Genomic DNA, 13,268 nt, shown 5'->3' with positions numbered 1-13,268 from the left:
TCTTCTTCTTCTTCTTTTAAGCCACCAGATGCTGAGATGCATTCCATTGAGCAAGCTTTTCTCCAGCATGTCTGCACCTCCACCCCTACCCCACCAACCCCTTCCTATACTGGTAATATTTACTCTCCACTGGGCAGCACTTGGGCTCATCTGGTCCTAGCTCCTAGAGGCTAACTCTGACACTTGAGTCTGTCCAAGAAGGACTGCCCCACCCCCTCTATCAACAGTACGGCCATGAGCATTGCCCATATCCAGGAGCTCTGGGCCTCACCTCTTGGTAAGGATGTGAGCCTCTGATGCCAGGTGACTCCAATTGGTGGGTGTGATGGATCTTTCCTGAAGACTTGCCTTGAAGAACAGAGAAAAAAACTGAGGCTTGTCCTGGAAGGTCAAGGGTTACAGCCGGCTAGCTGGCTGGGAAGAATAGAATGGTCAATATTGTATAAATAAACGTGATACCAGCACTGGGCTAGTAGGGTCCCTGCATATGGAAAGAACAGGGACCCTGCCCACCATTGTGCACCCACGGTCTGCTCAACACAAATTTGCTCTTTGTAAACAGTGTCTCTATCAGTAAGAGACCCAGTGTGAGCCAGTTTGCAGGTGACATCAAACATCCTATGAAACACCACACCACGGGCAAACGGTTCAGGGCAGGGCTGGTGCAAAGACTCCTCCTACACGGGCTTCCCAGGGGAAGCAGGGTTGGGGGAACCATGGTACCAGAAATGAGAGAGCTGAGGCTGCGCGCAGGACCTCCTGCTCTGAGGACCGCAATGTCTCTCCCAACTCTGTCAGCTGGATGCAGGTCTTCTGAGCACCAGCCTGGGCACAGTGTGCATTCCCTCTCAGCACCTGCAGCTGCTCCCAAGTGGCCTTCACAGACTTCTCCAGGCCCACCATCTGCTCCAGGAAGGTCTCCTGCGGGACCTCTGTGGGAAGCAGGTGATCCTATGATCATCGACTGATTGAGATTCTACACAAAAGGCCCCTCACTCAAGCTTCTATCTGAGACCTCCACCTGCCTGGGCACAGCTGGATTCCCAGAGCCACTGTCCCCTGCTTTTAGTACACCAAAAGGAGAAGCCTGCCCATTTTATAGTTGTAAAGGTTGAGGCCCAGGAAAGGCAAACCAGGACTTGTAGGCCATTTGGAACCACATGGGCATCTCCAGAATCTGAGCTGGCAGTTGAACCCCAACTCAATGCAGTTCTGTGACTGTCACTGAGGCCCACACGGGGCCATCCAACTGTCCTCTCATCTGATGCTTCCCCCCTCTCACCCACCACCAGCTGCTGAAGCACGGCTACTTGCAAACGGCAGCTGTAGAAAGTGGTCAGCTCAGCTCAGTTTCAACATTCTGCAAGTTTTCCGTATCCCGAGGCCACATTCCACCTAGCCTAATGACAGGTCCGCTTTTCTTAGTTAACAATTCTTTTGAAATGTGCCAAGCTGGAGACAAGGCAGCAAGCCAACAGGCCCAGAACCAAAACCCCAGAGGGCTCCACCCGTTCATCACCTGGGACAGCGCCCCAGGCGTGCAAAGTGTGTGGCTAAATGGTTAAATAAATGAAGCCAGGCCAAGTTTACCTTGAGCTTATTATAGTCAGTGCAGGGCAGGAAGCAGGGGACAGAGACCCATGTTAATATTGTTACAGATGGACTAGGGACATGGAGGAGAGGCCGGTAAGGTGTCATGACTTTACCAAGGGCTCCCAAAGTATCCAATCAGCCCAGGTTCTGCCAGTCCCCTCACCCTCCAGGGTGCCATCCCCTGTACCTTGAAATAGGTGGTGACCTTGGTAGACATCCCCCCGAGGAGCTTCTTCTAGCAGGATGTCTAGTGGTCCCCAGGGGCTGCCACAGTCGGACCCCTGAAGCCACCCCTCCATCAGCATTAGCTTGGCCTTCAGCTTGGCTGCCTGCAGGGAACAGTTGGGAAGGAAAGCTGTATGAGACTAGCATCTCTAGGTGCTGTGTATTACCATTTGGCTTCTTCCTGGTTCAATCTTTCCTTGGGTTCTCCCCTTCAAATCCTACATGCACCTCAGTGCTAAGGACTCCTCAACCCCAAGGACCTATCTCACCAACTTCACCCATACTATTCCAGCTCTCACAGCCTAGCACCTGCTGCCACACCCTTGCCCTACTGAGGGAGGGACAGAGGGAGTGAGAAGGAGTCCCATAAAGATCTGTGTACATGAGTGCATGTATGCATATGTGCTTTTATGTGTGTATGTGTGTGCATGTTTGCATGGGCGGGTGCATGTGCCTATATGTGTGTGTGGAGGTCAGAGGTCAACCTCGGAAACTGTTCCTTTTTAGATACCGCTGACTTTGCTGGGTTTTGTTTGTTTGTTTTTGTTTTTAAAACAGAATCCTTCCCTGGCCTAGAGCTCATCGAATGATCTCTGCTGACCAGCCAGCAAGTCAACGGGGATCTGGTTGTCTTTGTCTTCCTAGCCTCTGGATGCCATTGTGTCCCCCTTTTCATGGTTTCTGGGTCCAGACTCAGGTCCTCAAACTTACAGAATAAGCTCTTCTCTAGCCCCCATGCATAGTTTTGTCTGTCCTGTTTCTAGGGCTTGGCACACAGGGCAGGTGCCATGGGCATGTGCTGCCGGTGTGTGCTGTGCTTTTACCCTTGTGCACGGCAGCTGCGTTTATGCTGGGTGTGTAGAAGGAGCCTGTTAGGATGTGGGTGTCTGCCGTGACCCAGTGCACTTTGCAGTCACACTAAGCCGAGTACCAGGTCCCAAGTTCTGCCCTCAGATCCAAAGCCCCAGTGCTCAGACAGAGCCGAGACTTTTCACCTTTTGTGAATTCATTTAGAAGAAGAAGAAAAAAAACTGTTCTAGGCAGGGGGAGGCCACATGATAGCTTAGTTTACCCAGTGGTGCTAAATACATGCTGTCTTGAAGAAATAGAAATAGGGGCCTGGGGTTGAAGAGATGGCTCAGCGACTAAGAACACCAACTGCTCTTCCAGAGGTCCTGAGTTCAAATCCCAGCAACCACATGGTGGCTCACAACCATCTGTAATGGGATCTGATGCCCTCTTCTGGTGTGTCTGAAGACAGCTACAGTGTACTTAAATATAATAAATAATCTTTTTTTTTTAAAAAAGAAAGAAAGAAATAGAAATGTCAGGGTATAGGGACCTGGCCTGCTTGCACATGGTTTATAGCTAGAGCTCAGGATGGGCCACTTTCTTCTACATGTGTTCTCAGAGTCACACTGGGTCCAGGAAGCTTGAAGACTTGAACTAGTTATTTTGGAGTTGGATATTAAATCTTCCAAGGTTGCCCTCTGTTTGGACAAGGCAACTAATGGAGAGAGGACTCTCCAGGCTGACCTGTCATCTCGTCCCCACTGAGCTGGGCAAATATGACCTTGGCTCTGAGAGGGTAGGAAGGTATATGACAAGAGCCACCTCTGGTTCATCTGGGACAGAGGGACCAAATGAAGGCTGGGTGGATTGAAATCAGGAGGCTGGTTGAACCCAGGAGAAGGTGGCCAGTGCAGGTCTGTGAATAACCAGGCAGCTTCTTGGCCATAGCATGGGGCTGGTATTCCCCAGAGATGTGAAATCGACTCGAAGGTGGGCGGGTCTGGGCACGGGCAACTTACTTCCTCCTTCACTAGGGTATAGCAGGTGGGACACTCTTGGCAGCCTGTGACACCATCCACGAGGAAGAAATTGTCCTGGCAGCGGTCACATTTATAGCCCACGAAGCCAGGACGGCACACACACGTGCTGTTCTCATGGCACTGAGATGAGGTAGCACCCAGTGGGGAGCACCTACAGTCTGGAAGAGAGCAGCTAGCTATAGGGACGTGACCCTCTACTCATGTCCCACCCCCAAATCTGAATTCCCACAACCCCCGAGTGTCCTCACATGCAGACTCCCGGATTCCCCACTGAAGACTAATCAGCAGGTCAGAGCCGGCAACCTCCCTTGATTCTCATTTATTGCAGTTTTCCCGGAACTGCACAGCCCAAACTGGCTGTACAAGCAAAGAAACTGTGGCTCACATGTGACCCGCTGTCTGCAGATGTACAGGGCTCAATGATCACATTAGAGGTGCCATTTGGACCCCACATTCCTCACGCTCCTACTCCGAGTTCTCAAGGCCCAGTATCAGCATGCCATCTTCCCCACACCACACCTGCTTCCTGCGGGTCATCCCCAGCAGGAGACCTTGGTCCTGCACTCCCACAGGCCACCAGGACTTAGCTTGCTCACCTCGGCAGCCCTTGATGGAGAAGCCAAAGAAACCCGGTTGGCATCTGTCACAGGCTTGGCCGGTGACGCCAGGTCGGCAGGGGCACTGGCCAGTCTTGGGGTGGCACTTGTTCTCCAGGGAGCCAAGTGGGTGACATTTGCAGCTATGACAAGAAGCAAGAATGAGGGTTGATCAGGCTACCCCTTAACCCAGCCTCTAACAGCTGTAGAGATGCCCAAGACACGGGACACAGAAGACAACGGCAAACTAAAACTGCCCCGGGCACAGATCTTCGGATCTGGCAAGTCACAGAGAAGTTAACACACACTGAAGAAGCTGCACGGGGAAGACCTCCCTCCACCTTTCCCTATGAAGCTGAGACATACATCTCAGGTGCTGCTGTGGTCACAAAGTCACCCAGTGATTGGCGCTACTGAGATGAGAATCGGAACAACCAGCCACCTGCCCACCTGGCCAGCTCTTGGGCACTTCTTGGCCTGCCTCCTGAGCTGGCAGAGCCACGTGTCTGACACCAGGAGACTGAGCTTTTGTACCCTTTGGTGAAGGACACGGTGTATCTGGAAACAGACCTGAGATGACACGTTCCAGACCAGGCCTATCCCTGAGGCTCCACGGTGCCCTCCTTCCCCTGGCAAGACACCCAGGGCACTCACAGCCTCACTCCCTACCTCTGGCAGCCCCTCCCAGACTGGAGGTCATAGAAGCCAGGGCTGCAGCGGCTGCAGTCCCTCCCAGTGACGTGAGGCAGGCAGGCACACTGGCCAGTCACAGGGTTGCAGGTCTTCTCACTGACTGAGCCCCTCGGGTCACAGCTGCAGGCTAGGAATTGTAGGAAAGGGTGTTGGAATCATCCAGTTAAACTTTAGGGGGTATAAGCAGAATCTGAGAAGCCAAGGGAGCCCCAGAGATGACAGTCACTCGGGCCAGGGTCCTGAGACCCTCTTGGGACAAACCCAAGTCTCAGCCCATTTGCTGTGACTTTGGTGAGCTAGCGCAGAAAAGTGGGGCTACAGATGTTCTCCTGAGTCTGTCTCAAGCTGCAGCCTGGAGACAAGGCTAGAGATGTGGTCCCTGATCACAGGAAGGGCCTGGCAGCTGTCTCTGGAGCCATATACTGCTCTGCCAGGGACCATAGTGCAGCATCCTTTTTGATGCCAGAGTGGGGTTTCTGGGAGGCGGCTCCACTCTGAAGGACAGTGAGGGGTGGATGGCACCGTGTGAAAATTGGTTCTGAGAGCATCTGATCAGCAAGAAAGCTAAGCTGCTGATGCAGGACTTCCAGGAGCCTGATTCAGGCAGATGCAGGATGTGGCCCTGTGGCAGGCACGAGGCTGAGTGCAACCCAGGCAGGTGGGGGAGGGGGCTATGAGAGAAAGTCCTGACCTTACCATCTCTGCATCAGCCTCATGTGCTAACTGTGGCTATGAGAAAAGTGCTGAATTTTTAATGTAGGGTTAAAGTGTGGGATGAGAGCTTATGAGATGTCAGGACTGAAAGGCCCTGGGGGAAGAAAAAATCTCAGTGCTTTTCAGAGAACAGAGAAGGCAAGAGACCTGCCTGAGGCTGCCCAGCCAAGTAGAGCGGCCAGCTGGTTTGGTAGCTTTCTCAGCTATCTTGTCTGGGTCCTGAATGAGGGTTGAGGACAGTGGTTCTTATGCCTTACCCCATGGGTCTGGGATTTGGGGGTACTCACGAGCACATTTGTCCGCAGGCTTTGGGGCCAAGGCACTCCCATAGAATCCCTCCCGACAGTGCTCGCAGTGGGCCCCTGTTGTGTTGTGCAGACAGCGGAAGCAGTGGCCAGAATGAGGATCACAGTTGCCCACAGCATTGAGATCCACATTCCCGCTGCATCGGCACCGGCGGCAGGGCTGGGGAGCTCCAGATAGTCCGAGAGGATCCCCAAAAAAGCCATCTTGGCAGCTCTCACAACGTCGTCCTGTGCATGGGAGGGCAGGACTGGAGCTCTGGCTGGCTGCACTCACAAGCCGTATTCCACAGCGGAGCCTCTGGCTAAGGCTAAGTGGGGTCTCAAGCTTGCCCACAGTAGGGCACTAGAGCACTGCCCACTGGCAGTGTGGTCCTGGGCAAGCCATAGTGCCTGCCTAATTCAGGGCTCCTCGCCTCTATAGCGGGGAAAGCTTTGTAGCTGCTCCAAAGCAGTGCTGAGAGGCCTCACGAGGCTATCTGTGCAGAGCGTAGACTGCTGAGCACTCAGCAGTAGTGGGTACCAAAGTGCCCATCTTCATCCTTTACATCTTCACCAGCATCTCCCTCAGCATCACTTGGACTTTGGTCAGGCTCAACTCAAACGTCCAGGGAAGCTGCATGCTACTTTCTCCCAAGGCCCCCGGAGGTGATGTGGGTAAAGAAACTAGTGGAAATCCTTGATTTGTGAGTTACCCCAGGACCACCCTCTGAGGGTGGTTCCCTCAGGCAGCAGCAACTGTTTCTGTGATGTTCCTGTTCAGGAATGTCCCACCCACCGTGCAAGCATCTCTCACTGTTCACTCTCACTGGTTGGGTTTAGCAGGGGGGAGGTCAGAAAATGAGGACAGGTTAGAAATGGAGGGGCAGTATGTGCTGGTGGGTGCAGAGTCCAACTGTGGGATTCCCTCCCTCCACACCTGGTCCTCTGTTTCCTGATGGAGTTTATCCACACAACCGTGGGGCTACTGGAAGACAGGAAGCTGCTTTCAGATGGCCCCAGGGAGCAGGATATTCCACAAGACCATTCAGTGCGACACTAACCCACGTGAAGCCATATTCTAAATAGCACAGAAGGACAACACGCGCTTAGAGGAGACACATTTAGATATAGTCAAATATTTGTGAGAAGTGGGTGAGGGACGGGAGCTTAGAGGACAGCTCGGTGGGATGGATGGTGACAGGGAACAGCACACAATGCCAGGGCCCCTTAGGCCAATGAATCACATGCTTAAAATGATGGTCAAGGAGGACAGTTTTATGATATGGATTTTATTATGATAAAAAATTAATGATGTAATATACCGATAGCCATTTAATTGTCCACGTTAAGTGGATGACTTTGTGGGGCATTGCAGACATCTCAAATGCTGTTAAAGGCATCTCTGAGAAAAGAGCAGGGTGGGGGTGGGGGTCCTGAGACAGGGAGCAAGGAAGGATGGAGCCTAGAAGTAGAGGGCGGTTTTCCTGTGTGTGTGTGTTTGTACGTGTTTACAGGCAAACATGTGTACATGTGCCTGGGTGTGTGGGTAAAGGCCAGAGATTAATGCTGGGTGCTATTCTCAATCTCCACCTTGTGTTTTGAGATGAGGTGTCTCACTTAACCTGAGCCCCACTGCTCCTGCTGGACTGGCTAACCAGAAAGCTCCCAGGATCCCCCTGCCTCTGTCTCCCGAGTGCCGAGAGGATAGACATGTGCCCCTGCCCTTGATCCTGTCTACATGTCTCAGACTCAGGTCACCTGGCTTCTTCTGCATCACTTCCCAAGCTGAGCCTTCCTTTGAAACATGAAAACCTTTGCCCTGAGGTTTCCCACCTTTGTAGTGAGAAGCCCAGGCCCTTTGGCTTCGTCCCAAGCCTCTAGAAGTCCATATATGGGCCTTCCAAGGTTCCATCATATATGGTCAAGGCCCAGGTCTTCAGTAACTCTCAGCATACTGGGGCTTTGACAAAGAGACTCTGTCTCCAGAAGTCATGTTCGCCACCCTTAGGGTCTTTCCCACCTTCCTTACCCTAACCTCCACCAGAGTCAGGGCAGGATCAGGGCACCAGGTTTGGTCTTTCTGGGGCACAAGCCACTCACCTCTCTGACCAGGGGGGCAGTGTGTGCACACCACGTCTCCACTCTCTGGGATGGTTGCGCAGGCTGATTGGCCAGGGCATGGACAGGGCTGGCAGTCATCAGCATGGCCTGAGAAGGCGTTACCATAGAAACCTGGCATGCAACGCTCACAGGATGGACCCTCGGTGTGGTGGCCACACAGGCAGATCCCTAAGGGGCAAGACACTTATTTACTACCTCAACTCAGAACACCCCACCCCAAGTGCAGTGGTTCTCAACCTTTCTTTTTTTCCTTTTGTAAAGCTACATTTACTTATGTACACTGTCTTCATTATTTTATGATAACTATCTTCAGACACACCAGAAGAGGGCATCTGATCCCATTACAGACGGTTGTGAGCCACCATGTGGTTGCTGTGATTTGAACTCAGGGCCTCTGGAAGAGCAGCCAGTGCTCTTACCCACTGAGCCATCTCTCCAGCCCTGTTCTCACCTTTCCAATGCTGAGACTCTTTAATATAGTTCCTCCTGGTGTGGTGGCCCCCAACTCTAAAATTATTTCTGTTGCTACTTCATAACTGCCATTTTGCTACTACTGTTAGGGATTGTAAGACTTTTGGAGATAACTATTTGATGAGAGGTTGCCACTTGCAGGTTGAGAACTGCTACCCTAGTCATTGAGTAAGTATACTGGTGGAGAAGTCACGGGGCACACCTCGGTAGAATACTGAGACATCAGGGGTTTGGGGTAACCATTCAGCTGAGCCAGACTGCCTGGGTTCCTGTCCACCTCTTAAGGCCTGTGTGAGCTGGGAAAACCATCTAACTTCCCCCTCTGTGGGTAGGAGGTGTGGCTCTGCCACCTACTGGCCGTGTGGCCACATTGCACCTTAAATCCTTGTCTTGGAGGATGGGATGGATGGTACGGAACAGAGACCACGGCACACACATATGCCTGCAGTAGCCTATGGACGGATTGGCTGAGCTGGTAGTGGCCTCGGGGGCGGCGTGGGTGGCGCTTGTTCACTGTTTCACTATTCCTATCTCACAGATCTCCCGACCGATGGAAGGCACAGCCACACTGTTTCCTTCCCCGGCTCCTGTGTTCTCTTCTCCTTGAGGGATCCACCTAAAGGGTCCAGCCTCACGGGGGCTCACTCTGTGCAGGGACTATGAGTACGTACAAGATACCGGTCTACGAACTCTGTTCTGCCTCCTGGTACTGGAAGACAAAGGACATTGCACACTCCCTTCTCCAGCCCAGCAACTCCTGGCATCTGCTCAGAGCCTAGGGTCATGACTCACCACGAGGACCCAAGAGCAGCCCTACAGGAGGCAACCAGATGTCCAGCCAGGGCTGAGAGGAGAGGAGAATGGAAGGGAACTTCATTCCCTAGGGAAGCAGAGGCAGGGAGCACTCCTGCCTCAGCCCATACCCTCAGGCTTGATTCTTAGACCAGATGCTCTTCCCATTTTACAGATGAAGCCTTACTTATATGGGGTGGAAAGTTGTGGCAAAGTCAAGGGCTCTGTGGGGGGTGAGAAATCGGTTCCATCTCCTGAGGAGATTCTGTTTCTTCAATAGGAGCTGCAGGGAGCATTATCCGGAAAAGGACTGCAAGGCCTCATCTAGGCTCAATTGGTGATGTCTGCCAGGCACAGGACCCATGGATAATGTTCTGTGTATCAGAGATCCTCACCTACTGGGGAGACAGTGGGGTGAAAGACCTGTGTCTTTCCCCTAGCACACCATGTGACCCACAGTGGGGTTTCCGAGTCTCTATAGGTGGGGGAAATACCTCTCTTGAATAACACGCCCACCCCAAGCTAGTGGGAGGTGTGGCTCTGTCATCTACAGGCCACGAGGTCAACCCACACCTCAGGTTCCTGTTTTGGAAAATGGGACAATGACAGAGACTATGCCACTTGTGTGTCTACAGGAATCAGGATAGAACAGCGGGGAGGAAGGGGAGAGTATTATCTTATTACTTCCCCTTGTCTGTCTCTCCCAGGGAAAGAGCCCACAGCTCACCTGGTTAGCTACCCCTGAACTTCAGTGTAAAGAAGGTTCTGTTTATTAAATCGTCTGGACAATTCCTGACCTTCACGTACTTTGTCTCCATGGCCTGGGCACGTAAATGCTATTGCTGTCTGTACTGTATCGATGGGGACATTCAGGCAGAGAAGCAACTTTTCCAAGGCCACAGCCAGGAAGCACTGAAAAGCTAGCTGGCTTGTGGCTCTGGGTGGACACCCATGAGATCCTGTCGTCTGTACAACTCTATGCCTTTCTTTCTTCTGCTCCTGTCTGTGCTGATAATCCTCGCAGTGCCTGCTAGGAAGCAAGGCCTTCGGGACTCTTTCCCAGGGCCTGCAGGGCTGCGGTGGGGAGGTGCCTGCAGAGAGGCTGCTGAGAAGACCCCCACGGGTGCTTACAATCCCTGGCCCCTAGGTTCCAGTCAGGCCTTTTGTTACAACAGAAGCCCCAGGGAACAGGGCAAGGCCGTGTCTCCCAAGGGCCATCTGCGAGGGCCAGTCCTTATCCCACTGTGTCCACATAGACCTTGGAATGGGGTTCTGGGGACTTACCTGTGTTGGGGTCACAGGTGCCATGCTGGTTACAGGTGCAGGGGATGCAGTTGGTGTAGGGACCCCCATGAGGTATTTCTCTTTTGTATCCCAGAGCACAGAATTCACAGAACTGGCCTGTGTATCCCTGGGGACATGAGCAGCTTTCCACCCAAGAGGCTGGTGGGGCAAGCCCATGCTGAGGCCGGGCCGTCGTGAGCCGAACTTCACACAGGAGCACTTGGCCTGCAGAGTGAGAAGCGAAGGGAAGTCTACATACATGTCCGGCCGACACTGAGAACCTTCGAGAGAGGCTCATGCATACAAAAGCAGCCTGTGAGTCGACTGTCTGGTTTGGGTGTTTGTTTGTTTGTTTGTTTGTTTTTGGTGTGTGTGTGTGTGTGTGTGTGTGTGACAGGGTCTTGGCTGTCCATACAGCCTGTGCAGTCTTTAGACTTGCTTTGTTCTGGCCCTGACCTCTTACGTGCTGGGATTACAGGCTTCAAGAGTAATTTTAAAATCAATAGTCAAAAAAAAAAAAAAAAAATCAAGGGCAAGGAAAACGGATGCTTTTTAGATCGAGAAGTAGATAAGGGGCTGTGGTGAGGTCAGCGTTAGAAGGTGCACTTAGTGTGTGCGAAGTGTGCAGAGACAAGATTGCAAGATGTGTGCATGCTTGGAGCCAGTCGGGTTAAGAGTCCCAGCTGCCAACCCTGACGACATGAGTTCGATTCTCGGGATCCCTCAAGTTGTCATCTGACCTCCACATATGGGGCACACGTAGCAATGTGTAACCATAAATATACATATATGCAAGTGAATAAATATTGTTATGTTTTTAAAATTTGCCACGGCTTGGTCATACATGAGTTTAATCCCCTTTAAATTTCAAACCTAGCCTGATTTACTTAGTAAGCTCCAGACAAGACAGAGCTATGCAGTGCAACACCTACAATTCCAGCACTTGGGAGTCAGAGGTTCAGGAGTTCAAGTTCAACAAGACCCTGTCTTACAAACAGTTGGGTGAATCAGCCCATAAAGTGGCTGAGGTGCAATGCCATTACTGGCCAGCAGGGTGAGCAGTGCTCACAGAAAGATGAGGCAGAGGGATGGAGTGGTGCAGGACTCTGTCAAGGATGGGTTCTTCCCCAGGACTTCCTGCTCCCTGCAGTCTAACCCCTGCCTCTGTCCTCAGACACACCTCTGCTGCCTTGTGCAAGTGTCCCGATTCCTCAATCCCAGAGACAACAAAGGGCCAGGACCCATGTTCTGAGGAGGTGCATTATCAACATACTACCAGAATGGCCTGGGCCTTGGCCACTGGACCAGATGCTCAGAGCGCTCAGATTGGAAAGCAGGCGCTGGAAGTGGAAGGCGGGCAGTGGAAGCTCTGCTTCTTCAGAAGTCTCCTGCAGGCTGTAAAGGACAGAAAGTCAGTGTGACAGCCTGATGTAGGGACAGCTGGTGCCAAGAGGCTGGGGTGCTCAGGAGACTCCCAGTGGGCTTAGCCCTCAGAGGCTGCTCTGCCTACCATCCCACTCCCATCTCAGGACTGGGAGCCACTTACAGGAACTGGAGCTGAACTCGTCCTGGCTGCCTGGTGTCCTGAGGACCAGGTAAACTGGAGGGCCTCAGAGCCAGAGATAAACCTGCCCCCTCTAGTCTCAGCTTCATAGGAGGTAGGGGGACCCCAGAGGGTACTTGGAGGGTCAGAATGACTGGCTGTCCATAGCTGAGTCTCTGGTCTCCCAGGAACTTCTCTGAAGATAAGAGGAAAGAGCTTTGATATTTCCATGTGCTTAACTTGATTCTAGCATTTGTATTTTTAAAAAATATTTATTTACTTATTATATACAAGTACACTGTAGCTGTCTTCAGACACACCAGAAGAGGGCATCAGATCTCATTACAGATGGCTGTGAGCCACCATGTGGTTGCTGGGATTTGAACTCAGGACCTCTGGAAGAGCAATTGGTGCTCTTAACTGAGCCATCTCTCCAGCCTCTAGCAGCCAATTCTTAACAGCTGATCCATCTCACCGGCTCCTAGCATCTGTATTGATGGCAACAATTAACCATTCAAGCACAATGTGCCTGCAGTGGGAGACTGGCCTATCAGCGAGCTCTGGGTTTGACTGAAACACCCTGCCTCAATAAACATGGTAGAAAAGAGAGAGATGGAGAATGATTTCTGACATCAACTTTTGGTCTCCACATGCATTTGTGCCCAAATACACAAATGGGACAACTCCTACACAAACACACCCCCTACACACACACACACACACACACACACACACAAACTCATACGCATACTCCCTCCTCCCCCCTTCTCTCTCTCACACATACACACACATACACACACACAGAGTATTTTGATGATTTCACATATGCTGTGGTCTTACTGAAAAATCCTAATACCCCAAAGTGTCCCCAAGCATAATCCCTGGGGTCTAAGCAGAGGTTATTTGACCAGGTCAAAAGGATTAAGACTGCAGATGGATTGGGGGTGTTCGTCTACTGCCTATGGAGCTTCTATTGTGGGAGGTCTATTGGGTTATCCAGTAAGGTCCAGGGCATCTCCAGGGAGGAAGAGGCAGAGGTCAGTTGTGATCATAAGAAAGACAGCTTCTGTGAGGTGGGGGAAGGAGGCTGAACACTGAGGGAGAGACACAGCCCCGTGAC

General features: G+C 52.0%; 1 protein-coding gene across 1 annotated transcript in view; it reads right to left on the bottom strand.

Moving 5' to 3' along the window:
- LAMC3 (laminin subunit gamma 3) overlaps window positions 1-13,268 on the bottom strand; it is a gene marked incomplete at both ends in the record, with an annotated part of 54,852 nt that overhangs the window by 16,930 nt on the left and 24,654 nt on the right. The window contains 11 exons of the mRNA XM_080927440.1: window positions 272-348; window positions 724-932; window positions 1,781-1,922; window positions 3,630-3,808; window positions 4,247-4,389; window positions 4,916-5,066; window positions 5,941-6,186; window positions 8,038-8,226; window positions 10,606-10,830; window positions 11,882-12,000; window positions 12,152-12,344. Coding sequence (XP_080783566.1) covers window positions 272-348; window positions 724-932; window positions 1,781-1,922; window positions 3,630-3,808; window positions 4,247-4,389; window positions 4,916-5,066; window positions 5,941-6,186; window positions 8,038-8,226; window positions 10,606-10,830; window positions 11,882-12,000; window positions 12,152-12,344 — 1,873 coding nt within the window. The remainder of the gene's footprint in view (window positions 1-271; window positions 349-723; window positions 933-1,780; window positions 1,923-3,629; window positions 3,809-4,246; window positions 4,390-4,915; window positions 5,067-5,940; window positions 6,187-8,037; window positions 8,227-10,605; window positions 10,831-11,881; window positions 12,001-12,151; window positions 12,345-13,268) is intronic.

This window comes from Micromys minutus, assembly GCF_963924665.1.
Source record: "Micromys minutus genome assembly, chromosome: 13".
NCBI lineage: Eukaryota > Metazoa > Chordata > Mammalia > Rodentia > Muridae > Micromys > Micromys minutus.
This window is presented reverse-complemented; position numbering and strand designations above follow the sequence as displayed.